Consider the following 25,325-nt stretch of genomic DNA (forward strand, 5'->3'; position numbering starts at 1 on the left):
GTGCTTACTTTGGCAGTACATATACTAAAATTGAAACGAGACAGAAAAGATTAGCATGGCCCCTGCACAAGGATGATGTTTAAAAAAATGTTTAAAAGAAGAAAAAAAAAACCAAAAGTATATGCAAACTATTTTATAATGCATGCTCTCAAAACAAAAGGAAAAGAGTAAGATTCCATGTTGCATAGAAGAATTAGTGATCTTAAGTGGTTTTGAGTGTCTAGAGGAAGCTCATGTTTTATTGTGTCTCTTATGTGGCTGATGAGAGACTTTCTATTTTATTAATGATGGTACTGAAGCCAGATGTTAAGTAACTTGCCCAAGTTCACATAGGTAGTGTGTGACCAGCCTGGCTTTAACTCATGGCTAATTCTCCAAAGACCATGGTTTTTTGTTTGCTTTCGTATTTTAAGGTAAGATGGTTATGACCAGGCCTTTAAGTGTTATCAGAGAAATAAGGTCAATGGCTATAAATGTGTGTTTGCAGAATTTCTTCATAGGGTGGCTAACCTTAGGGCTATCAGAATTGTATTCCTACATAAAACTACTTCAGGAAAGACAGGCTTGGGAATGACACCCTTTTCATAAGTGCAAAATAAAATACCGAAATCTAGTGACCTTGTACTATCTTCTCTCCACGCCCACCGCCACCACTCCCAACCATATTAAAAGAGAGTCCCTCAGAGTGCTGCCATGAGGGTGGCCAGCATGGCAGCTGGGAGGGCTGATGGCACCACTAACACTGAAGACCTCTCATTTCTGCAGTATGACACCCACCAATGAGCACATCTGAGAGGACGGGGATGGGCAGTGACTAGAGAGCTCTTATAGCCTGAGGACAAGACAGGATCCTGTGGTTCCTGAGGGGCCCAGGAAGGCACAAGGAGGAGGTGCCAGCTCCAGCAGCCTTTCCTCTGCAGGCCCCTGAGTCTTGATAGCACAGCCCTGTCCCGTCAAGGAGCGGGTACCCTTGCCTGAGGAGAAGCTCCGGGGAAGGCAGCCCTGGGCATGACCCCCAGGTAGCCGCTGCTCATGGCTGAGAGAGGGAGCCCACCTTCCCAAGCTCTGGCTACGCCCTTAGGCCCCAAGGGCCAGCCATTACTGCTCAGTTTGGTCATTGACAGTTGTCTAGAGATTGTGCCACCAGTCCTTCCAGAGCAAGAATCACTTCTCAACTCACTGTCCAAAAAAAACGGTGAGAGGGCTTGAATTCTAATTCCTAGATAGGTGATTAGCTACATCATGGCCTCCCCAGGAAGTGCTAATTTTTAATAGATTTCCAGAAAGGACCAGATATGTCCTTCTCAAGCTGTTCTCTTTTCTTCTCTTCCTCTTTCTCCTTATCCCATTTCCTTCTCCCAAATCCAAACACCCGGGAGCTCAGACTGACAGAGACAGCTGTGCTGTAGCCCTTACAGTTGGTTGGCTAGGGCAGCCTGGGTTTCTTTTGCTAGTTGGAAGACATGGGTGAGGAGGGGGTATTGTAATCAAGCAGCAGGAGCTTCTACTCTAGAGATTTTTAGGCCCAGAGAGAACTAACCCCTGTCCCCCCCCTCCCCTCCCCACTTCCCCTCTTCTTTCCTTTTTTCTTTTTTTGAGACAGAGTCTCACTTTGTCGCCTAAGCCCAGGCTGGAGTGCAATGGCACGATCTTGGCTTACTGCAAACTCTGCCTCCTGGGTTCAAGCAATTCTCCTGTCTCAGCCTCTGGAGTAGCTGGGATTACAGGCATGTGCCATTACACCCGGCTAATTTTTGTATTTTTAGTAGAGACAGGGTTTCACCATATTGGCCAGCCTGGTCTCGAATCCCTGACCTGAAGTGATCGACCCACCTTGGGCTTCCAAAGTGCTGAGATTACAGGTGTGAGCCACTGCATCCAGCCTGACTTTTTTCTGAAGCCTGCTCTGAGATTGGCCTGGCCCTGAACAGAAGGAAGATGCCCAGCAGCAGCAGCACCATCATGGACTCTGGCTTAAAGCCCTCATACATTTCAGGTCTGTCAGTTAGTGTATATGGGGAAACTTAGAGTAGCCATAGGCTCAGGTATCTGTGTGTCTAAAGAGGCAGCAGTGCTTTTTTTTTATTTTAATTTTTCTTTAGGTGCATACTATATCTGGCATATCTCCCCATATTGTCCGTCCCCACCCTCGCCTCCCTCCCCACCCCCTGCTGTCTCTCCCCTCCCCCCACCAACTGCCCCCAGTGTATGATGCTCCTCTCCCTGTGTCCATGTGTTCTCATTGTTCTACACCCACCTGTGAGTAAGAACATGTGGTGCTTAGCTTTCTGTTCTTGTGTCAGTTTGCTGAGAATGATGGTTTCCAGATTCATCCAAGTCCCTACAAAGGACACAAACTCATCTTTTTTTATGGCTGTGTAGTATTCCATGGTGTATATGTACCACATTTTATTTGTCCAGTCTATCATCGATGGGTATTTGGGTTGGTTCCAGGTCTTTGCTATTGTACACAGGGCTGCAATGAACATACATATGCATATGTCTTTATAGTAGAACGATTTATAGTTCTTTGGGTATATACCCAGTAATGGGATTGCTGGGTCAAATGGAATTTCTTTTTCTAGGTCCTTGAGAAATCACCACACTGTCTTCCACAATGGTTGAACTAATTTACACTCCCACCAACTGTGTAAGAGTGTTCCTATTTCTCCACATCCTCTCCAGTGTCAGTTGTCTCCAGATTTTTTAACGATCGCCATTCTAAACAGCGTGAGATGGTATCTCAATGTGATTTTGATTTGCACTTCTCTAATGACCAGTGATGATGAGCATTTTTCCATACGGTTGTTAGCCTCATATATGTCTTCTTTTGAAAAGTGTCTGTTCATATCCTTTACCCACTTTTGAATGCAGTTGTTTGTTTTTTTTCTTGTATATCTGTTTTAGTTCTTTGTAGATTCTGGGTATTAGCCCTTTGTCAGATGGGTAGATTGCAAAAATTTTTTTGCCATTCTGTTGGTTGCCAATTCACTGTAATGATGGTTTCTTTTGCTGTACAGAAGCTCTGAATTTTAATTAGATCCCATTTGTCTATCTTGGCTTTTATTGCCATTGCTTTTGGTGTTTTAGTCATGAAGTCCTTGCCTATGCCTATGTCCTGGATGGTTTTGCATACGTTTTCCTCTAGTGTTTTTATAGTGTTAGGTTTTATGTTTAAATCTTTAATCCATCTGGAGTTAATTGTAGTGTAAGCTGACAGGAAGGGGTCCAGTTTCTGCTTTCTGCACATTGCTAGTCAGTTTTCCCAACACCATTTATTAAACATGGAGTCCTTTCGCCATTGCTTGTTTTTGTCGGGTTTGTCAAGAACTGAAGAGATAGAGACACAAAAAAACCCTTCAAAAAATCAATAAATCCAGGGGCTGGTTTTTTGAAAAGATCAACAAAATAGACCACTAGCCAGATTAATAAGAAAAAAAGGAATCAAATAGATGCAATAAAAAATGATAAAGGGGATATCACCACTGATCCCACAGACATACAAACTTCCATCAGAGATTACTACAAACAGCTCTATTCACATAATCCAGTAAACCAGGAACAAATGGATAAATTCCTAGACGCTTGTACTCTACCAAGACTAAACCAGGAGGAAGTTGAAACCCTGAATAGACCAATAACAAGGGCTGAAGTTGTGGCAGCAATCAATAGCCTACCAACCAAAAAAAGCCCAGGTCCAGATGGGTTCACAGCCCGATTCTACCAGATGTACAAAGAGGAGCTCGTTCCATTCCTTTTGAAACTGTATCAAACAATACAAAAGGAGGGAATCCTCCCTAACTCATTTTATGAGACCAACATCATCGTGATACCAAAAACAGGCAGAGACTCAACTAAAAAAGAAGACTTTAGGCCAATATCCATGATGAACATCGATGCAAAAATCTTCAATAAAATACTGGTAAAATACTAGCAGTGCTTTTAATCCTGTTACAAAAGTAAAATTAAAAGTGAAAGGACACACACATACAAAATCTTGTGACTCTTGCTGCATTTCCATTATTTACCATCGGGTGTCAGTAGACCACATGGGAAGAGGGAGCTTTAAGAGCTGGGGTACTCAAATTGGTACCTGGGGAGGGAGCTCCTCCTCCGTTTTCCTGTGGATCTGTCAGTGGGAGTCCTCCTAGGCACCTTCTCCCCCTACTCCCTGCTGCCGTCATTCTATCCCTGGTTTGGTCTGTCCTTGTATTCCCAGCAATTCTATACTGTAAGGTGCCTTCTGTGTTCTCTGCAGGGCATCCCTCTTTGACTCAGGCTAGCAATGGCCAGAATTCATTTACTGTGTGGCAGCTTGCACGAATCATCTGATTTACTTATCAAAACAGCTCTCTGACATGGGCACAACTAGTTAGGCAGATTGACAGATCAGGAAGGGGCCTGGAGAGATGAAGGGCAACTTCATGGGATGCATGCATTATGGACTTTACCTGGGTGGTTTCCCCAGAGGCAGAGCCACACCACCGCATGAGATCACTCCGCTCTTCAATTTTGTGCCAAATCACTGGGCTCTAAGTCAGCTCACAGGACAACTTTTAGTAGTTTCTGCTACCTCACGACAAAGCCCAAAGACTGACCTTCTAGTTCTTCCCAGCGCATTATACAGGTAGAGGAGAGAAGGTGATTATGCAGGGAAGGCAGCCTCCTGCCTGCCCCAGAGGACCCGGCCCCAAGCACTCATTTCTTTGTCTTCTCCCAAATAAGTCATACTTGAAAGCTCTCTTGCCCTAGCTTTGGGAAAGCAAATATCTGGAGGGTGCTACTTTTGTGGTCAAAATCCAGCCAAGTGTGGTGGCTCATGCCTGTTATCCGAGCACTTTGGGAGGCCGAGATGGGTGGATCACTTGAGATCAGGAGTTCGAGACCTGACCAACATGGTGAAACCCCCCCACCCCCCATCTCTACTAAAAATACAAAAATTAGCTGGACGTGGTAGCACATGCCTGTAACCCCAGCTGCTTGAGAGGCTGAGGCACAAGAATCGCTTGAACCCAGGAGACAGAGGTTGCAGTGAGCCGAGGTCGCACCACTGCCCGACAGCCTTGGCGACAGAGCGAGATTCTAAAACAAATCCTGCTCTACATTTAAGCCCAGGTTGAGTGGTGTTCCAGCCCAAAACTATGTGTTTAAATCCTAACCCCCAATGCCCAGAATGTGACCTTATTTGGAAATAGGGTCATTGTAGATAGAGTTAAGATGAGGTCACACTGGAGTAGGCTGATACTCTAATCCAATATGACTGGTGTCCTTATTTAAAAATGGCCATGTAAAGACAGAAACCCTATGTAAATATTGGAGTGATGCGGCTACAAGCCAAGGAATTCTGAAGGTTGCCAGCAAACCGCTGGAATCTGGGAGAGCTGTAGGAAATAAATTCTCCCTCACAACCTGTGGGAGAAACCAGTCTTACTGACACCTTGATTTTCAGACTTCCAGAACTGTGAGACAATACATTTCAGTTGTTGAAACCACCTGGCCTGTGGTACTTGGTTACAGCAGCCCACCTGAGCAAAGGAATATACTTTCAATTCCAATGCCTCCCCTTCAGAGCCATGGGGTCTTCCCTGGACTGATGTCCCCGAGGGGCACGGGAAGACACAAGGAGCAGGTGCCAGCTCCAGGAGACCTTTCCCTGTGGGCTCCAGAGTCTCAGGGACACAGCTCTGTCTCCTCCAAGGAGAAGCTCTGGAGAAGGCAGCCCTGGGCATCACCCTCAGGTGACAGCTTTGCAAGTCCAAGAGAAGGAGCCCACTTTCCCCAGCTCTGGCTGGGCCTATAGACCCCAGGGTCCAGGTGCCAGTGCTTGGGGTTTGGTCAGGTTGAATATACGGAGCACTCACTCAGCGAGCCTTGAGTTTCAGGCTGTCTTGCTCAGCCTAAGAGCTGTTCAAGCTGGCCTTGTTTTATCTCGGCCAGGACAGATCTGCCCTACTAGGGCCCTGAAAGAGGCAGGTAGCCCAGGAGGTAAGGTGGTCAGGGCTGAGAAGGGGCAGGTAAAGGGTTGAGGGAGGAAGAAAGAAAGAAGCCATCCCTTCTTGAGCAAGGTCTGAGCACCAAGAGGCCAGGAGGGGGCTACCTGGTGTTTTTCTCTCACCCGACCTTACCCATTTTGAGGGGATGTGGGGGTGGAGCGGCAGTGGCGCCAGGGCTTAACCCTTTCTAGAGGCACCTTGGATCCTAGTGAGGAAAGAGTGTATAGAGTATTACTGACAGGTGTTTTACATACACTTTCTCATGTCCACCCTGTAAAGCTGACTCCTCTTTCACAGACGAGAAAACTGAGGCTTGGGTTAGATAACGTGACAAAAGTCCCACGGTGTGTCGTGTCTCACAGTCAGTCTGCATAGCTGCTCCTGCTCCGTCTGGTTCCCAAGCACCAGCTTTGAGAGCAGTACTTCTGTCAGTGGTGTTGGTTTTGACTTCTCTTGTGGTGAAGCTCAGGGGTTTAAGGTGGAGCCTCATTGGTGACCCAAGAGCAGCCAGCTGGCATCCTCCACCAAGGGGGAGCCTGGCACTACGCGTCCTTATCACCAAGGTCACTGCTGATCGTTGTCAAAACCATCAAATGTCCCGCCCTCCTCCTGCAACCTTTGAGATGGCCTGGGGGTCCCTGAAATTGAGCTGCTGTTAAACAAAGGGCTGCTTGTGCAGCCCTCCCCCAACCCGGGGCTCAGTGGGGACAGCAGGTATCTACTACGCAAATGGGAGCAGGACCGCAGCTGCCACCCAGCACATTAAACACTCTGTTTTCTTAATTCCTCCTCCCTGCTAAGTGCTGATTACCGAGTCTGCCTGGGGCCTGATCCTTCCAGCCACCTGACTTCAGCCAGTGGGGCACCCAGAGAACGGGAGCAGCTGGTGGGTCTCACTTCAGGCGGGGCAGCAGATGCAAGGCACTGATTATTCTGGGAGGGCTGCACTGAGGGGCCAGCATTTGCACTTCAAAGGGGGACGGGCCCCTGTGCCCCACTCTTGGGACCTGGGTCTATTCTGGGGGAAATCATGTTGCTTTGAGTGAGTTACCCACCCGGTCTCCACCCCCTTCTTAACAGAGGGCGGTTTAAACAACCTCTCAGAGTTCACGGGCACTCGCTAGACACTCCCCGGGACCCTCCTCCGTCTGGCAGCTTTTCTTTTAGTGGGGTTTCTTCCTATCTGGATGGAGCAGGAGAGACTGGGGCTTTAGCGAGCCCCCACCCTGTACTTGTATCCTTGAATCTCAGTCCTCCCAGTGCCCCTTTTTGTGGATCGCATTGTGTCCCACCAAAAGACATACTGATGTCCTAACTCCCAGGATTTCAGAATGTGACCTTACTTGGAAATAGGGTCATTGCAGATATAATTAGTGAAGAGGAGGCAGCTCCTGATCCAATAGGACTGGGGTCCTTATAAGAAGAGAGACCCAGAGAGGGAAACACCATGCGAAGACACAGAGACAGGGAAGAGACAGCCAGGAAGACGGACATGGAGATGGGAGCAGTGTGGCTACAAGCCAAGGAGCACCTGGGACCACCAGAAGCTGGAAGAGGCGAGGAGGACATCTCTCTGGAGCCTTCTGGGGGAACATAGCCCTGGACCAAACACCTTGATCTTGGACTCTCAGCCTCTGGAACTGGGAGAGAATTAATTTCTGTTGTTTTAAGCCACGTGGTCTGTGTGACTCATTATGGCAGCCCTAGGAAACTGACAGATCCCTGAACTTCATGGCAAAGCGTCACAAGGATCTCGCCGTGGCATGATCCCACCCTGAAGCATGGCTGGGGTAACCAGCCCTAGGGTTCCCACCCCTCACCCACTCCCCATTTCCCTCCTCTGCCCCCCACCTTGTAATTAAGCCCTGAAGTGATCAAGGAGTGACCAGCACCCTGAGACCCCATCCTGAAATGGACAGATTGGACTAGACGCGAAGACCACCTCTTCTCTCCCCACAGGGCAGGAGTTGCTGGCTCCCCTTCCTCTCAGGGCCTCTGAGGAAGGCCTGGGCACCCCACCTCATGTTAAGCCTGCTCCTTTCACCCCCCACTCCCAGGGTGCTGGGGGTCTTCATGGCCTCGGTGTGCCTCATTGGGCTGTGGCAGGGAAAGCCCTTAGCTCTCCCGGCGCCCCCTCTCCCACCCCTGCAGCCTTTGCTCTCTTCTCTCAGTAGAGTGCAATAGCCTGGAAACAGCCACTTTTTCTATCAATTACTGCCTAGAATGGCCTTGCCAGGCAGCCCAAGTCCTATCCGGATCACCCATGACCCTTGTATAGGAGGAGCTGGGCCCCTGGAATTCAAGGGGTTTGCTCAAGGCCATTTGGGAGACCTGGCCATGGGCCCCTGGGAAGTCTGACTCCCTGTCCAGAGCCCTTCCTGCCCTTGTACTGAGCACCTGCCGGGGCCAAATGGCTGCTGGGCTGGCTTCTGGGGCCAATGCATTGAAGGGGAAGATGGGACCACCTGTCAAGGGTCACCTACAGCTGAGCTGGCTCTCAGTAAGGAGTCTGGCTCTTGGGCAACCCACAGAACAACTATAAGCAGCCACCTCCACCCCCAGCCCTCCTCCCTCACCAGCCCAGATTCTGGCTGAACGCCGAGGCACATCAGAGGCATTCAACCGAGGTTCCTTATCCATGAGAGTTTTCTTCCTGGTGTGAGTGTCCACAAACACCTACACAGTTGGCTGTGGGGCAGGAGGAGGTGTGTGAATGTGGCTCATGACACAGCTTGGCCCAGGACGTGTGATGTGGTCTTGATGCCATCTGTGGAGGGCTTGGGATGTGGGCATGGGTGAGAGACCCTGCCCCATCCATTAGGCTTTGGTTTGTGGGACAGGATTCAGAGGTGGGGGGCGGCAATGATGAGTGCAGAGAAGAGGGGAGAGAACGGAGGGTGTGGGGGGACCTGGGGGTGGCCCGGATTCCGCTCCTGGATGAGGCTTTCATTCGCCAACTGTCGAGAGTGCAGAGCTGTGTCCCTCTTTGAGGCTTGCCCTCAGCTCAAGGGAGCTTCCTGGCCCAGGCACACGCGCGGCCCAGGCGCACGCTAACCCCTTTTCTAATATAGATGTGCCCTTTGGGAATCTATAAGTAGGAAAATACCCGATCAAGCTAAGATATTGTAAGACAGCAGCAGGAAACGGGGCTCAGGAAGCAGGGGGAGGCAGGAGGTAACCGGATTGGGTGGGGGGAGCAGGACTTTGAGTGGGGGACTTGCCTTTGGTTTTCTGTAGTGTGAGTCTTGGGTGATGCCAGCTCTCCCTGGAGCTGGCCCATTGGCACTGCTGTGTCCTCTCCCACTTTCTAAGTATAGTCTTGGAGGCCCAGCCAGATGAAAGCTGTAGCCAGAATTTCCCTGGAAAGCATTTGTTTCACAGGGGAGGGGCCTAGGAAACTGGTGAGGGAGGCAGGTGAGGTTGGCAGTGGGCAGTGGTGCTCAGGCCACTCCTCTCCCCTTTCTGAGGGGCGGGCGGCTCCCAGGCAACCCTCCTGCTCCAGCGTGGCAGCAATCCAGGTGGGCAGAGCAGGCCAAGCACCTTCCGGCTCAGATGGGTATATTTCAGAGGCCAGAAGAAATGGTGGGAGAGCTGGCCACTCTGATGCGTAGTGCGGGAGGACAGTGAGACTACCCTTATCATCGCTGTGACTTTTGTCTACTGCTGTAGCAAGGCTGGGAGGAGGAGGCAGCCTGGCAGCAGACCAAGAGCTCATGCCTTGGCCATAGTCAGGCCCAGGGCTGCGACCATCCGCTGTGCACAGCTTCTTCAGGTGTAGAACGCAGGGCTGCTGTGAGTGTTAAATGCAAGTGATAGGGTTGAGAAGTCAGCCAGCACCCAGCCCAGCCAGTGCCGTGGGTGCCAGGGAGCTTCCTTTCTATTTGGTATGGATAGTACCCACCACCGTCAGCCTGCTTTGCTGAGCCCCCGGAGTCTCTGTCTGGAAGAGCTAGTCAAGCAAAGGGAACCCTGGACCTTGAAACCCTCAGGCTATGTGTGCCTGGCCCCCGCAACCCAAGAGAGGACCATCAGAGTGACAGGCTGTGGCAGACAAATCGTCCTGTTATTTTTGGTGTAAGAAATTTAATTTGCTTCCCATGTGACTGATTACAACTGCTGTCGTGAGCCTACTTGACTCTCAGCTGTAATTGAGGCAGCGGGGCCGAGGGGCAGAAGGAGAATGCAGGGGGGCGGTTGCTGTGTGTGCTTGTGTGTGCATATGCGTATGCTCAGGCTGGCATTATGTGGCGGACCTGAAAGAGGAGGGAGAGATAAAGAGGGACCATAGGTGGTGAATAAGGATTCTAACCGGCTCCCTTTCAGCCAGGGGTTTTGGTCAGTATCACAGTTCTGGGCTGGCCCAGCCCAGCCCAGCTCCAACGCATCCCCTGCAAATACCTCCTTGTTCCTTTCTTTCTTCAGCTGCACCCTCTGTCCCAGAGGCTTTACCCCCATAAGCCAGCTTTCTGGAGTTGAAACCTGGAGAGAAAAGGTTGGAGGGAGCTGGGGAGACAAAAGATCAGAATAAGATCAGTTGTTTCCCATGGGATAGAGCTTCACCAGGCCAAGGGAGCCTGGGGCACCACTGTAGCTCATCATGGCTTGAAGCAGGGACATTTTGTTAACAAATACTAGTAAATATCATATCCCTAAGTTGTGGCAGTCGTAATAAACAGTAGCAATATTGAGTATTATATAATTGTCAAAGCAACCCTCTGAAGCTTATTTTTTGAGACAGGGTCTTCCTCTATTGCCAAGGCTGGAATGCAGTGGCGCCATCACAGCTCAATGCAGCTTCAAGCTCCCAGGCTCAAGTGATTCTCCCACCCCAGCCTCCTAAGTAGCTGGCACTACAGGTGCACACCACCGTGTCTGGCTAATTTTTGTATTTTTTCTAGAGACAGGGTCTACCTGTTTCCCAGGCTGGTCTCCAGCTCCTAGTCTCAAGTAATCTTCCTGCCTCGGCCTCTCAAAGTGCTGGGATTACAGGAGCGAGCCACCACACCTGGCATAAGTAACTTTTTTAATGTCACACAGCTCAGCAGCAGAGGAGTTTGGGCATGAATGTGGCCAACTGATTTCCAGATGAAGCACTTAACCTCTGTACCTGCTGCCTCTCTTGGAAGGTCTCAAGTAGAACATGGGACTGGGCAGCGGAGTGGGGTCTTTTCATAAAGATTGTGATGGGCGAGAGGAATCCCTCTTCGTTGACAGAGCTAATGGTGATGATACGTGTGGTGCTTTATGGAATGTGCTCTGGCCTCTCCCAACAGATTCAGGTTTGCACAGGTAGGTTAGACTTGATGCTGGGGTCAGTGAGGAAGCCAATGAAGGTCTTGAGCAAGGCCAAGTTATGATGTCAGCAACACTGCAGGTGTAAACCTGTGTGTTGTGTGTGAATGGATTTTATGGGCCAGAGTGGGGGCAGAGAAACTCGCAGGGTTATGAGAGCTGTCAAGAATACCAGGTCTTTTGTCAACTAGCCATGTGACCTTGAGGAAGCCCTCTTGTCTTTCTAGGTCTCCCTTTTGTGTGTCTATAAAATAGAGGTGGTTAGAATTAGATGTCTAAGGTCTAAGATGTCTTAGACGTTTTGCAATCCTTTTGATGACCTCAGATGGGCCAATGGATGTAGAAAGAAAAGGGGGTGGTGGGGAGGACGGTAAGGAGTGGCTAGAGCCTGCAGGATCTAGGATCTGATTGGACAGAAAGGATGATGGAGAGGCAGGCGTCAACAACGGCTCCAAACTGCAGTGAGAGATGGTAGGATAGAGATACCCTGGGGAAAGTCTGGATTTTACAGAAGGCAGAATAAACTGGCTCTTGGAGCCCCAGTAAACACATCCCTCCCACCAAAACAACAGCAACAATAAAAATATACAGATAAGTTGGCTGGGCATGGTGACTCTTGCCTGTAATCCTAGCACTTTGGGAGGCTGAGGCAAGAGAACTGTATGAGGCCAGGAGCTTGAGACCAATCTGGGCAACATAGTGACATCTCATCTCTACAAAAAAATGTAAAAAATTAGCTGGGTGTGGTGGCTAGCAGCTACTTGGGAGGCTGAGGCAGGAGGATCACCTGAGTCCAAGAGTTGGAGGCTACATTGAGCTATGATTGTACCAGTGCACTTCAGCCTTGGTGACAGAGACCCTGTCTCTGAAATATATGTGTGGATAAGTTAAGTAAAGCTGAACATTTTTTAATTAAGTTACCTAGAAAGAAACCATGTTAATTTCGGCATCTGTATAAGAGTTGTGCCATTTCACAAAATTTTGTCTTTAATTTCATGTGTGAAAAAAACAGTGTTTAATGCTTAAGGCTTTTCAAATGTCTTTACTGAGAAATGATAGGAAGGGTTTGTTTTAGATGGAGAGTAAGGCAGAGATGTCCAGGGGGTGGGAGCAAGAAAAGCTGAGGTTAGGGAAGAAAAGCTGCAAGTGCCTTGGTAAGATAAAAAGGGTCTGCTGAGGGCTGGGCATAGTGGCTCACGCCTGTAATCCCAGCACTTAGGAGGCTGACGCTGGTAGATCACTTGAGCTCAGGAGTTTGAGACCAGCCAGGGCAACATAGCAAGACCCCATTTCCACAAAAAATACAAAAATTAGCTAGGCATGGTGGTGTGTACCTATAGTCCCAGCTACTCAGGAGGCTGAGGCAGGATTGCTTGAGCCCAGGAGGTGGAGGCTGCAGTCAGCTGCTTCAGCTTGCGTTACAGTGAGACCCTGTCTTGAGTGCATGTGCACGCGTGCACACACGCACACACACACACATACACACACACACACACACACCCCTACTGAGACCCCCAAAGAAGAGATTTCTTTTTCTTTTTTCTGTTTTCTTTTTTTTTTTTGAGGAGTGCAGTGGGACCATCTTGGCCCACTGCAACCTCTGCCTCCCGGGTTCAAGAGATTTTGTCTGCCTCAGCCTCCCGAGTAGCTAGGACTACAGGTGCCCACCACCATGCCTGGCTAATTTTTGTATTTTTAGTAGAGATGGGGTTTCACCATATTGGTTAGGCTGGTCTTGAACTCCTGACCTCATGATCTGCCTGCCTTGGCCTCCCAAAGTGCTGGATTACAGGCATGAGCCACCGCACCCAGCCAAGAAGAGATTTCTAAGAGAAGGAATTTGTCATGAGGAGTGGGGAATCCAAGTTAGAAAAGGACAGTGGCTGGCATGGGCTATCAAGAGAGTGACATCAGGTGATGTTTGTGGTTCGCCAACTTATCTTTCACTGTACCAGTTTCCATAGCTCACTCAATCCGCTCCAGTTAGAGCACCTCCAGTTTATCAATAGATAGCTTATATCACCCTGTTTTTTTCCTTTATAGAACTCATTACAATGGAAAATTGTTTATTTGTTTTCTTCCAAAATGTAAACTTTTATCAGGAGAAGGAACCTTGACTGCTTTGTTCACCTCCGTATTTCTTTTCCTTTTTTGAGATGGAGTTTTGCTCTTGTTGCCCAGGCTGGAGTGCAATGGCCGATCTCAGCTCACTGCAACCTCCGCTTCCCGGGTTCAAGCAATTTTCCTGCCTCAGCCTCCTGACTAGCTGGGATTATAGGTATGTGCCACCACATCTGCCTAGTTTTGTATTTTTAGTAGAGTCAGGGCTTCTCCATGTTGGTCAGGCTGGTTTCGAACTCCCAACCTCAGGTGAAGTGCTGGGATTACAGGCATGAGCCACTGTGCCCAGCCTCACCTCTGTATTTCTGGCATCTAGAACAGGACTAGCAAAAAGTAGGAGCTCAATAAATATTTACTGAAGGAATACATGCATGCATGAAATTGTGATATTTCAGGCCTTGTGGCACCTGGGTTGGGGAGATATATGGGGACAGCATGACCTTCCTTAAATAACTCAGAAAACACCTGCTGCCGTGGATGCTCTGGGATGATCACCGACTGTCTCCCTTCTCACAGGCTCTGTTGTGCAGTGAGTCCGTCTGGGGCTCGATAAAAATATTCTGAGATTGTGCATTGCATGCGGCGGAGGCTAAGGATTGAGCTGCTTATTGTCAAGGAAGGAGGAGCCTCTCTCCCTCTTTCCCTTTCTCTCTCTTTCTTGTCTCTCTCTCTCTCTCTCTCCTTTCCCTTTTGTTCTATTATTTTTCCTGGAGTAATAAGCAGGGTGCTGATTGGGGGGGGGGGGGGGGGGGGGGGGGGGGGGGGGTGACTCATGCCGGTAATCCCAGCACTTTAGGTGGCTGAGGTGGGAGTATTACTTGAGGCCAGGAGTTTGAGACCAGCCTGGACAATATAGTGAAATCCTGTCTCTACAACAAAACAAGACAAAAAATAAAACAATAAGCATGTTTGGGAGGCTCCAGGAAGGCTGTTTCCTAGGTAGGGCCCTGGAGGAAATGGGGTCAGGAAAAGCTCTCGTTTCTCACTCTTTTGCCCCCTTGCCTCGCCGCTCCTCTTCCAGCTGGAACAGTCTTTCCCATGGCTCTGTGGTTTCCCTCCCTTCCTTCCTTTCTCCCTCTCCCTCTCTCCCTTTCCCCTCCTTCTCCCTCTTCTTCCTCTCTCTCTCTCTTTTTCTTCACTCTCACTCTGTTGCCCAGGCTGGAGTGATCTCCAGCCTGGCTCACTGCAACCTCCACCTCACAGGTTCAAGCAATTCTTCTGTCTCAGCCTTCCGAGTAGCTGAGATGACAGGCACCCACCACCACGCCCAGCTAATTTTTATATTTTTCCAGAGACTGGGTTTTGCCATGTTGGCCAGGCTGGTCTCGAACTCCTGACTTCAAGTGGATCCGTCCACCTTGGCCTCCCAAAGTGCTGGGATTACAGGCGTGAGCCACTGTGCCCCAGGCAGCCTGGTGCTTTCCTAGGGGTGCTCTTTTATGTTGTTCTGAGCCATTTGGATGGAGAGAGGCTTATCAGGTGGCAAGCAAAGGGGCATGCTGATAGGCGTTTTGGTGACGTATTTTAGGCCCTGTAATAGATCCCCCTAACTTCAGTGGCTTAAACACAGTCATTTTTACTGTGCTTAGGGATCTGAGGGGCAGGATTGTGGCAGGGCAGAGTGGGGAACACTCTGCTCCCCATGGGGTCAGCTGGGTCCTGGGTAGTCACTCAGCTGTGCTCAGCTGGACACAGGACCTAGCTGAGACTCTGGGACAAGTGGCCCCTCCTGCCCTACGTGGTCTTTCCAGCAAGATGGAAGGGTGGGCTTCTTATGTGGCAGCTCAGGGCTTCCGAAAATATAAAAGCAGAAGCTGGCCAGGCGTAGGGGCTCGTGCCTGCCATCCCAGCTCTTTGGGAGGCCAAGTCAGGAGAATTGCTTGAGGCAAGGAGTTCAAGACCAGCCTGGGCAACATAGTGAGACCCCCCCCCCGCCATCTCCACAAAAAATTTAAAAATCAGCCAGGCATGGTGGTGCATGCTTGTGGTTCTAGCTGCTTGGGAAGCTGAGGCAGGAGGACTGCTTGAGCCCACGAGGTCAAGGCCTCAGTGAGCCACGATCGCACCACTGCACTCCAGCCCGGGTGGCAAGTGAGACGATGTTTCAAATAATAAAAGTAGAAGCTGCTGAGCCTTCTAGGTTTTGGCTGAAACTAGCAGAGCGTCACTCCTGCTATATCCCATTCGTTAAAGTGAGTCTCTGGGCCTGCTCCAATTAAAGAGGAAGGGCTGACCCAAGAGTGTGATTAGTGAGAGGCATGTTTTAGTGAGGTCACCAGCCTGGGCCAGGTCTAGGAGGAAGACACGGAAGGGTTACCCCAAGTCTGACATGACCCCTTTGTCCCAAAGTGAGGGCTTCTATGTTAGCCAGAATTTGGCACGGTGGCTCACACCTGTAATCCCAGCACTTTGAGAGGCTGAGGTGGGTGGATCACCTGAGGTCAGGAGTTCTAGACCAGCCTGACCAACATGGAGAAACCCTGTCTCTACTAAAAAAAATACAAAATTAGCTGGGCATGGTTGGCGCATGCCTGTAATTCCAGCTACTCAGGAGGCTGAGGCAGGAGAATCACTTGAACCCGGGAGACGGAGGTTGCAGTGAGCCGAGATCGTGCCATTGTACTCTAGCCTGGGCAACAAGAACAAAACTCTGTCTCAAAAAAAAAAAAAAAAAAAAAGGAGAAGAATTTGGCTGCTGTCCTGGCTCAGTGACTTGAGCTTCAGTTGGGGCCCCTGTACCCTGGCCCTCCTGCCTCTCCAACCCCCAGTGCTGCTCTTGTCCCATCAGGGGCAGGCAGGGAGCTGTGTGAACGCCTGCCCCGGAGACATGCTTCTGGTCTTTTCCTCCCTCCCGCTCCCCATACGTCCCATGCTCACCACAGGTCCTCTCCTGCCTGCCACCTCCCCAGACCCCCCAGCCCACACTAGCCTTCTGCACCTCGGAGGCTTTGTCATCGGCCCCTTAGTTTCCACCCTAGGCTGCCTTGTGCTTTCAGTTGCCTCATAACATGTCCCTTCTGTCTCCCACCACCTGAGCAGCAGGCTCTGAGCCCGGGATGGTAGGGAAGGTTGTCAGGGGGTACCAGGCAGGCTGGGACCAAGAAGGCTGGACAGATGGCCACAGTGGTGATTGCGCCTGCCCCGCCAGGGGGCCCTGGGGCAGTGGCAACTGTAGCCATGCTGGTCTTTTGCCAAGAGGCCATATGCAGGAGACCCAGGAGTTGGCTGGTGAGGTGAGAAGCCGGCGGGGCATGCAGTTTGGGTGGGGAGGGGCTCTCTTTTGGAGAGGGCACACTCTTTTCCTCTATTTCACAGATAAGGTCCCGGGATAGGTGATGGGGGCAGGGGCCAGCTGAAGCATCTGACCCCTGGGCCCCCTTTTCCCACTGCCCTGTGTCACCTCCCTCACCCCCTCACTGGGGGAAGGGACGTCATCTTTCCCGTTCCATGGTGGAAGTTCCCAGGGAGCTGCCACGCCACAGCAAGGGGAGCAGAGGGCAGACACACGTGGCTCCAGAGAGCGTGAGAAATGGCATTCTTTATTCATAAATAAAAACATAAAATTGCCACAAATAGTTTACATGGCCAAAAAGTGACATCAGAAAGAAAATGAAGCTGTCAAAAGCAAACCAAACCAAACCAGAAACCACAAAGAGAAAAATAACTATGTACATCTTCTTCCAAATGCTGGTCCGTCCCAGCCTGCCCCTGCTGGGGGCTCCAGCTCTGCCTGCAGGCGAAGCGTGAAGTCCACCTGCACAGGAGGTGGGTAAGGAGCCCCGCTGGCCCAGGGGTTCAGCCTCTGTCATGGCAGCACCCACCGCATGATGACTTGGGTCTTCAGGGAAACCCCTCTTCCAAAGCTGCTGCTTCTATAGCCTGGCCTGGCTTCGTTTCTCACTGTCTCACCTGAGAGATGGCCCAGGCTGAGGCCAGGAACAGGAGGCTGAGCACGTGCCTCTCTGGGGAGAGAGACCCCCCATACCCCAGTCCCATCTGAGCTCAGTGCTATAGGGGCTGTGTGTGCCTGGCAGTTCACCAGGAGACCTAGGAGGAAACCCCAGGAGAGTCCAGGCATTCCAAGGCCCAAGGGCAGAGTGTGATCCTTGGTGAGGTGGTATGGAGTGATGTTCTCTCTTGCAGACGTCCTTTGAGGCCACAGCAGGTTGGTTCGACCGAGTGGGCCAGCGTGCCAGTAGGCGTGCCCAGAAGAAAGGGCAGGAAGCCCACCCTGTCTGGGGCCTGGGCCCAGGCTCCGTGCTTGGAGGCCTCTGCTGTCCAGAGCCTCTTTGCAGAGAGGCAGAATCTGGTATGGTCCAAGAAGAGTGAGGGCGCTTTTGGACAGGACGGGAAAGAAAACCCACAGGAAGGTGAGGTCGGTAAGTCGCAGGACACTTGCATTCTAGTGCCACCGTGGGCCATTCAGAGAGACATCTGCCACATCAGACACTGAACAAGGCCTGGCGGGGACATGTCTGGGCTGGCCTGGGACAGGGCCATGGAGATATGGAGAAGCCTGCGCTCCTGAATATGGAGGGCATCAGCGCACCACGGTGGAGCACAGCCTCGTGCCTCAGGGCCTGCCCCTGGGGGTGGCAGCCACCACTTCTCCAGCAACATCGGAGGGCAGAGTGCTGGACTCTGGCTGCTCTTTCTTGGTGTAGGGGGTCTCCAGCCTGGGGATGGGGAGCCAGCCTTTCCTCTCTCTCCGTGGGGCAGTCTCACCAGGAGGAAAAACTCGCAAGGCACAGCCTGGTGGAAAATAAAAGAACTGAGGGCTGGCGGGGGAAGTAATGGGACGTCTTTGACTTGGGTCTGAACTGTGCCCAATGGAGGGTTCCGCCCTCAGGCAGCAAGGGACTTTTGGCTTGTAGATTCCAGGTTTAAACTTAGGCTGTGACTAAGATCAATGGCTTGAAATTCCAGAAAACCTCCTCTGTCATTTGAGGACAGCAGGATGGGCATCGTTTAACCCCAGGGATAGGAAGACAGAGCAAGCCACAGAAAAGGTGACTGCCCACAGCCTACACTCAGGGAAGGGCTGGGACCCAGGAGGGTGGGTGGCAAGGAGGGAAGCATCTTCCCACCCCCACCTTGGGGTCTCTAAGGGCCAGTGGTGGGCGAGGCTGACATGGGAACTGGCCTTGGACTCTCGAGTTCCCAGAGGCTCCCCTCCTCAGCAGGCAGCAGGCGCAGGCATGTGGGAAGGGCTGCCGTCCTGAGAACAGCAGCTGTGGCTACAGTCAAAAATAGAACATGGAACAGCCTGCTAGGCCTGGCTTGCTTCTGAAAAGACAAGAAAGAAAAAATGAAGAAAGAAAGAAAAAAAAAAAAGAAAGATCTGGCCAGGCACAATGGCTCACATCTGCAGTCTCAGCACTTTGGGAGGCCAAGGCAGGTGGACTGCTTAAGGCCAGAAGTTCAAGACCAGCTTGGGTAACAAAACAAGACCCCCTCCCTACAAAAAAAAAAAAAATGACAAGTTAGCCAGGCATGGTGGTGTGCACCTGTGGTCCAGCTAGTTGGAGGGCTGAGTCAGGAGGATTGCTTGAGCCCAGGTGTATGAGGCTGCAGTGAGTTATGATCATGCCACTGCACTGCAGCCTAGGGGACAGAGCAAGACCCTGTCTCCTAAAAACAAAAATAAAATCCCTGAATCAAACAGCAGAGAAACTCCACCTTTTCTCCCTCTCTACCACCACCTCCAGCTCTGCATATCTGCAGAGAAACCCTAGACTCCCTGGGGCACTGCCCAAGCTCCTGAGAAAGGGAGCTGCTTTCTGGATCCTTCAGTCTGGGACAAATGGGGGCCTTGAGGTGGAGGGAGGATGGCTGGTGGCCAGGCTATCCACATTGCCATGTATATGCCTCTTTTTCTTCCTGCTTGGGGCTCTGGCTTCCTGACACTGAGGACCTGTCCTGACCTGTAGAAACCTGGAACTCAGCCCTGAAGTGATAAGGGAAGAGATGTGCCACCAAACCTGGCCGTAGGCAGAGGAGGAAAATGCCTAGATCACATATGTGCCATCTTAGATCTCTTCTGGATCAAGCAAAAGCTCAATTCTGGGGAAGGAAAAACATTCCAGAGTAGCCACCAGCCAACCTGAACTAGGTAGGGACTCCCTGCCAGATGGGGAGCCTTGCCGAGGATGGCTGGGAAGCCACACCCTCTGGTTCAAGGTGGCTTCAACCTTCCCTTCCCAGCACCCAGCCCAAGGCCTCAGGGTCTATGACTTGAAGAGTGGCCACTGAGGTCAAAGGCTACCAGCTGTCCAGAAGCTGCTCAGCTTCCATTCGCAAGAACCAGCAGACAGGGGCTGGGCCTCAGGGGCTGGCCATCACCCGCCCCTGGCTCTTACCCCTTGGCTTCTCCCTCTGCCCTCCTCAGCCTGTGGCAGGGTTCCACGCTGCCAGACTGCCTGGCTCTACCCTCCTTCTTGTGCCTTGCTGGGGCCGGGACGGCCCTGAGGTTTCAAAGCCAGCTACCCCACAACTCACTCCAACCCTACACCTCTGCGGCCAGAGGAAAACAGCTCAGGTTGTGATGGGGCCAGATTCCAAGGCTTCTGGTCATATATGGCTTCTTTCTGTTTCCGAGACATTCCAATGTGTCCAGGAGGAAAAAGAGGTTGGGTTGAGAAGCGGAGGGGAGCCTCTGTACTTGGTGTGCCACCGTCCCTGGAGGAGGGGGAGAGGATATCTCTATTTTGAACAAAGGCCAAAGTTTAGAGAGCCCTTAACCAAAGCAGAGAGACCCCCTGGACCCATTTCCTGGGAAAGCCAGAGGAGGGAGGTCCTGAGGTTGGGTGGGCTGCAGGGCAGGTGAGCACTGGGACACCAGAGAGGGAAGGAAAGACCATCCTGTCTACCCCTCAGGGCTCCTGGGTCTGTGTCTCAGGGAGTGGCGTCTCTCAGAGGGGTCTGAGTTGCTGAGCAGGGGGGATGCGCAGGAGAGCCCCGCCTCGCAGTGCCAGGTCCCCAGGACTCGCCTTACCAGACAGCTCCTCAGATCTCGGTGGCTATGATGTCCTCATAGGGGATGTCAGCCCCTTCCAGCCCCTCCAAGGGCTCCCCGGCGCTGTCCCCGCGGGCCAGCTGCTGCAGGGCCTTCTCCAGGCGCTGGTTCCGCTGGTACATGGCCACATAGCTCTGCTGCAGCTGCTTCTGGTACTGGATCACCTTCTCCTTCTCCTCCTTCCACACCAGCCGTTCGTGCTGGAAGCCTGAGGACATCTGGTCGTGGCCTTGCCGCTCCTCCCGCAGCTCGGCCCGCAGCCGCTCCAGCTCCCGCTGCAGGGCGGGCACGTCCTCAGGGAAGGTGGCTGGCACAATCTCACGGGCCAGGGCAGCCTGGGCCCGCAGCTCCTGCAGCTCCTGCTCCAGCAGGTTCACCTTCTCCCGCAGCAGCTCCGCCTCATTCTTCTTGCGCTGCAGCTCATTCTCACAGACCTCCAGCTCCAGGCCCTTGGTACGCAGGGCGCCCTCCAGGTCCTGGGTCCTCAGCTCCAGGCCCTCCAGCTTGCCCCGTGTGTCCTTCAGCTGCGCCTTGAGACCCAGGATCTCACTGGTCTTGGCGTTCACCTCCGTCTGGGACTCCTTCAGCTGCTGCTTCAGGAGGGAGATCTCACCTGACTTCTGGCACACCTGCAAAGGGTGGGGTAGAGACAGAGTGCCAAGAGGTGAGTGCCCTTATCTAGGGAAGTGACAGTTCAGCTGCCTAAAATAAACAAGCCACTCCGGATGTGGTGGCCTGGTGTCAGGCATCTAGCCTTCTTTGTCCAGTCTGAAACTAAGCTGGCATTGCTGTGACCTTTTCCCCAGGTTATGGAGCCAAGCTATATAGTAAAATGATAAAATAGATAATAATAATCATGTATAATGGCACACAGTATATTATTATTATTTGAGATGGAGTCTTGCTTTGTCGCCCAGGCTGGAGTGCAGTGGCGTGATCTTGGCTCCCTGCAACCTCCGCCTCCTAGGTTCAAGCCATTCTCCTGCCTAAGCCTCCGAAGTAGCTGGGATTACAGGCCCTGCCCCGCTCAAAGCCCAGCTAATTTTTGTATTTTTAGTAAGAGACAGTGTTTCATCATGTTGGCCAGGCTGGTCTCGAACTCCTAACCTCAAGTCATCTGCCTGCCTTGGCCTTCCAAAGTGTTGGGATTACAGGTGTGAGCCACCACGCCTGGTCATACATAACTATATTATTATAAACATACTTTCACTAATAATGTATAGTGTATTAAGTGCTAAGCCCCACATTTTTTTCATCTATTCCTTACAACCCGATGAAGTAGGTACTATTACATCAATGAAACTGAGGCATGGAGAGGCTATGATAGTAAATAGCTGGTGAAGTGACCAGCCTGAGGGCCAACACACACACACACACACACACACACACACACACACACACACACACACACAGTGTGAAAGCAAGGATTTGGGCCGGGCACGGTGGCTCATGCCTATAATCTCAGCACTTTGGGAGGCTGAGGTGGGTGGATCATGTGAGGTCAGGAGTTTGAAATCAGCCTGGCCAACATGGTGAAACCCCGTCTCTACTAAAAATACAAAAATTAGCTGGGCGTGGTAGTGTGTGCCTGTAATCCCAGCTACTAGAGGGGCTGAGGCAGGTGGATCGCTTGAACCTGGGAGGCAGAGGTTGCAGTGAGCCGAGATTGTACCACTGTACTCCAGTCTGGGCAACAGAGTGAGACTCTGTCAAAAAAAAAAAAAAAAAAAAAAAAGAGCAAGGGTTGGGTTTGATCCTAATAGTCTAATCACTATGCCACATTACCACCATAGCTAATGTATTTAGAATCACCTGGACCATAAGAGGTTAGGCTGAGGTTCAAAGCCAGGCCCACACCTCAGCCACAACTGTGTCACTCCCTTCATGAAATGAATACAGGGTTGGCCTTGGAATGAAATTCTTGGTCCTAACTAGGCATCCTGAGTAGGGTGGAATTTTCTCCAGGACTGTGCAGTGTTTCACTGAAGGCAAGGGGAATTTTCTACTGTGAAAGGAAATATTAAGGTGGCTTCCAAGCTTGTTCCAAGAATCCATTCTGTCAAGCCACATGCTCTGGCCTTCACTCACCCTTAAGATGCAGCCAGGCCGGCTTAGGTCTCCCAATGAGCCACCATGACCCCAATGGCCAAGATGCAGAGACACAGTGCCTTCGGCTTTCATCGTTGCTCTTGGCCAAATTTGGATGGGGGATAGGAGTGGAAATAGAGAAGGACGGCAAGAGGAGAAGACAGTAATTCCGCATTTGGCAGATGTGGATTGTGCTCCACATCCTTGCCAGCATGGTGCTCATCACTGGGTATGGCAGTGAGTATGCAATGTAGTCTTTACCCCAGTAGAGAGGAGAGAGGAGGGCTGGGTACATGTATGGGTGAGGTTGGAGGGTGTAGGCACAAACATGGATGACAGAAATCAGGCTGGCACAGAAACCAATACCATTAGTATTAAATAGGGGTGATGTAGCTGCCAGTAGCAGGCAGGCTAAACCACTGGTCATTGGCTTGCACGTAGCCAGGGTTTTGGGCATAGATTGACGTTTGGACTCTGCACTGGGGGTGAGGCAGGCACGTGTTCAGACCAAGCTGGGTGCGAGCATGTAAAAAGAGCCTCAACGATGGACTTGAGCTTCACGGGTCATCCAGACCACCCGGCTGCTGAGAAAAGCTGCTTTCCCACCAACAGGATGCAGAAGTTATGGGGTTCTCCAGCACGGTCAGGTCCAGATGCCTCATGTCCAAGTGTGGCCAAGTGTGTGTGTGTGTGTGTGTGTGTGTGTGTGTGTGTGTGTGTGTGTGTAAGTGTGAGAATCTTTCCTTCCTCTTCTAGGTTTCCATCTCAACTCACCCAATAGAAGTTCCCCTTAACACCTGTGCAAGGAGTGGCCACTTCCATCACTGAAACCTGCCACAAATGGGGCCCCTCTTACTAGTGGGTGCCGTCCCCTCCCTCCAAAGCAACAAATACATTCTGTGCTCTCTTGGGCCCCTGGCCCCGAGTGAGCTCAGGCATGGCTTATGCTTCTTCCAAGCCTACTGTGAGCAGACTAGAGGGAGGTCAGCCCACAGCCTGGCTGGGCCTTAGTACTCTGGCATCTGGCTTCTTGGTTAATGGCTCACTTGGGAAACTGAAATCTGGGAGCCACGAGGGTGATGGCGAGGACAGGAGGAAGCTCAGAGGTAAGTCAATCCCCCAGCATGGTTTGCAGGGAGCCCCTCTTTGGGTGATAAAGCCAGCACATTAGCCCCATTTGCCTGTGAGGTCTGTGTTTGCACGCTATTGGCTGGCACCAGAAGGAGAGGAGGGGGACTGGCACAAACCACTGACCACCCAAGTCCATGAGCACAGCGTGGCCTCACCTCCCACTGGGTCTCCTCCAGCGCAGGGCCGAAGCTGGTCTTCTCCCTCTCGTAGGACCTGAGCTTGGTCTCCAGCAGGTCCTGCTCCTTCATGAGGCTCTCGAGCTCCTGCCGGAGCTGCCGCTTCTCCTGCTGAAGCTGCAGGACCTGCAGGTGCAGGACCTGCTGTGCACGCTGGCTCTTCTGCGAGGCCTGCTTGAGCTTGCTGCCGCCTTTGGGCTCCGGGGCCTCCAGCTCGTCCCTGCAGCGCCGCGGCCGCTCCTCGTAGGCCAGGCTGGAGGCAAGCTCCTTCTCCTCGAAGCTGCGCTGTAGCTTCTGGAGGGCACCCTCCCTCTCCAACAGCTTTTGCTCCAGCTCCTGGATGCTGCACTCGTCCGTGGAGATGGGGGAGCGAACGCACGATGGGCCCTTGTCTGCCTTGCCTGGGTGGCCCAGCTTGCTACCTCCGTCGGAGAAGGACAGAGCCTTCAGGCTCATCATGTTGCTGTCCTGGAGGATGATGCCTTGGGTAATGTTGTGGGCAGAGCCCCCAAAACGGCTGGTGGGTCCCACTGGTGTGACCAGTGGGTCCAGCTGGTAGCTGCTGCTGGTGCTGTGTGTGGGCAGGCTGGACATGGAGTTCCGGCCGGAGTCAGACAGCGCCCCAGAGCACAGGCCGGGCTTCAGCTCCTGCTCCTTGGGCTTGTCTGGAGGGGCAGGGTGCAGCTGGTGGCTGGCACTCTCCGGGGAGGAGTGTAGGATGGCTCCTGACCGCGGCAGCACAGGCTTGAAGGCCGTGGGCCTCACTGCACCCTTCTCAGAGCCCTGTCGAGGAAAAGGACCACGGTGATTCATGTCTCCCCTGTGCATTCACTATACCCTCTCTCCCCAGGCATGTGTGCCGACCTGGAGCCACCCTGAGATCCCGGAGCGCATGTAGCACCCCTCTTGGTCACTTGTCTTAGCAGACCTCTCCTGTTGCTTTGAAGCAGCTGAGTGTGATGAATCTCTCTTAAGAGGCTGGGCGCAGTGGCTTACGGCTGTAGTCCCAGCACTTTGGAAGGCCGAGGCAGGCAGATCACCTGAGGTTAACAGTTCAAGACCAACCTGACCAGCATGGTGAAACCCCATCTCCACTAAGAATACAAAATTGGCCGGGCGTGGTGGCGAATGCCTATAATCCCAGCTACTTGGGAGGCTGAGGCAGGAGAATTGCTTGAACCTGGGAGCAAGAGGTTGCAGTGAGCCGAGATCATACCATTGTACTCCAGCCCGGGAGACAAGAGCAAGAATCCGCCTCATAAAGAAAAAAAAAAAGTCTCTCTTAAGAAGGAAAGAACCCTCTGTCCCTGGGGAATATCAATGGTGACTTGAGCACTTTGTTCTGTGAAATAGCAACCTGCCACCAGCTTGTCCCAGCCCTCCTGAGGTGATAAACACATTTTGAGGATCCTGCTCTGTCTCTGTGTCGGGCAGGTTAGGGCATTAGGCCAGCCAAGCTTGGTGACCCTCTCTAGGTCCATCCCTTCTTCCTGTTTGCTGCATCTTCAG

The 25,325-nt window shown here is 51.8% G+C and overlaps 1 protein-coding gene and 1 pseudogene across 1 annotated transcript in view; one reads left to right on the forward strand and one right to left on the reverse strand.

Moving 5' to 3' along the window:
* Positions 1-93, forward strand: LOC116558553 (annotated as a pseudogene).
* Positions 94-16,921: 16,828 nt separating this feature from the next.
* LZTS1 (leucine zipper tumor suppressor 1) overlaps positions 16,922-25,325 on the reverse strand; it is a 59,054-nt gene continuing 50,650 nt past the window's right edge. The window contains exons 3-4 of the mRNA XM_032288392.1: positions 23,796-24,599; positions 16,922-21,050 (exon numbers count right to left, since the gene is read on the reverse strand). Of these exons, the coding sequence (XP_032144283.1) occupies positions 20,412-21,050; positions 23,796-24,599 (1,443 nt within the window). The 3' untranslated portion in view covers positions 16,922-20,411. The remainder of the gene's footprint in view (positions 21,051-23,795; positions 24,600-25,325) is intronic.

The sequence above is a fragment of the Sapajus apella genome, unplaced genomic scaffold, assembly GCF_009761245.1.
Source record: "Sapajus apella isolate SASKATOON/1434 unplaced genomic scaffold, GSC_monkey_1.0 scaffold21, whole genome shotgun sequence".
NCBI classification, from domain to species: Eukaryota; Metazoa; Chordata; class Mammalia; order Primates; family Cebidae; genus Sapajus; species Sapajus apella.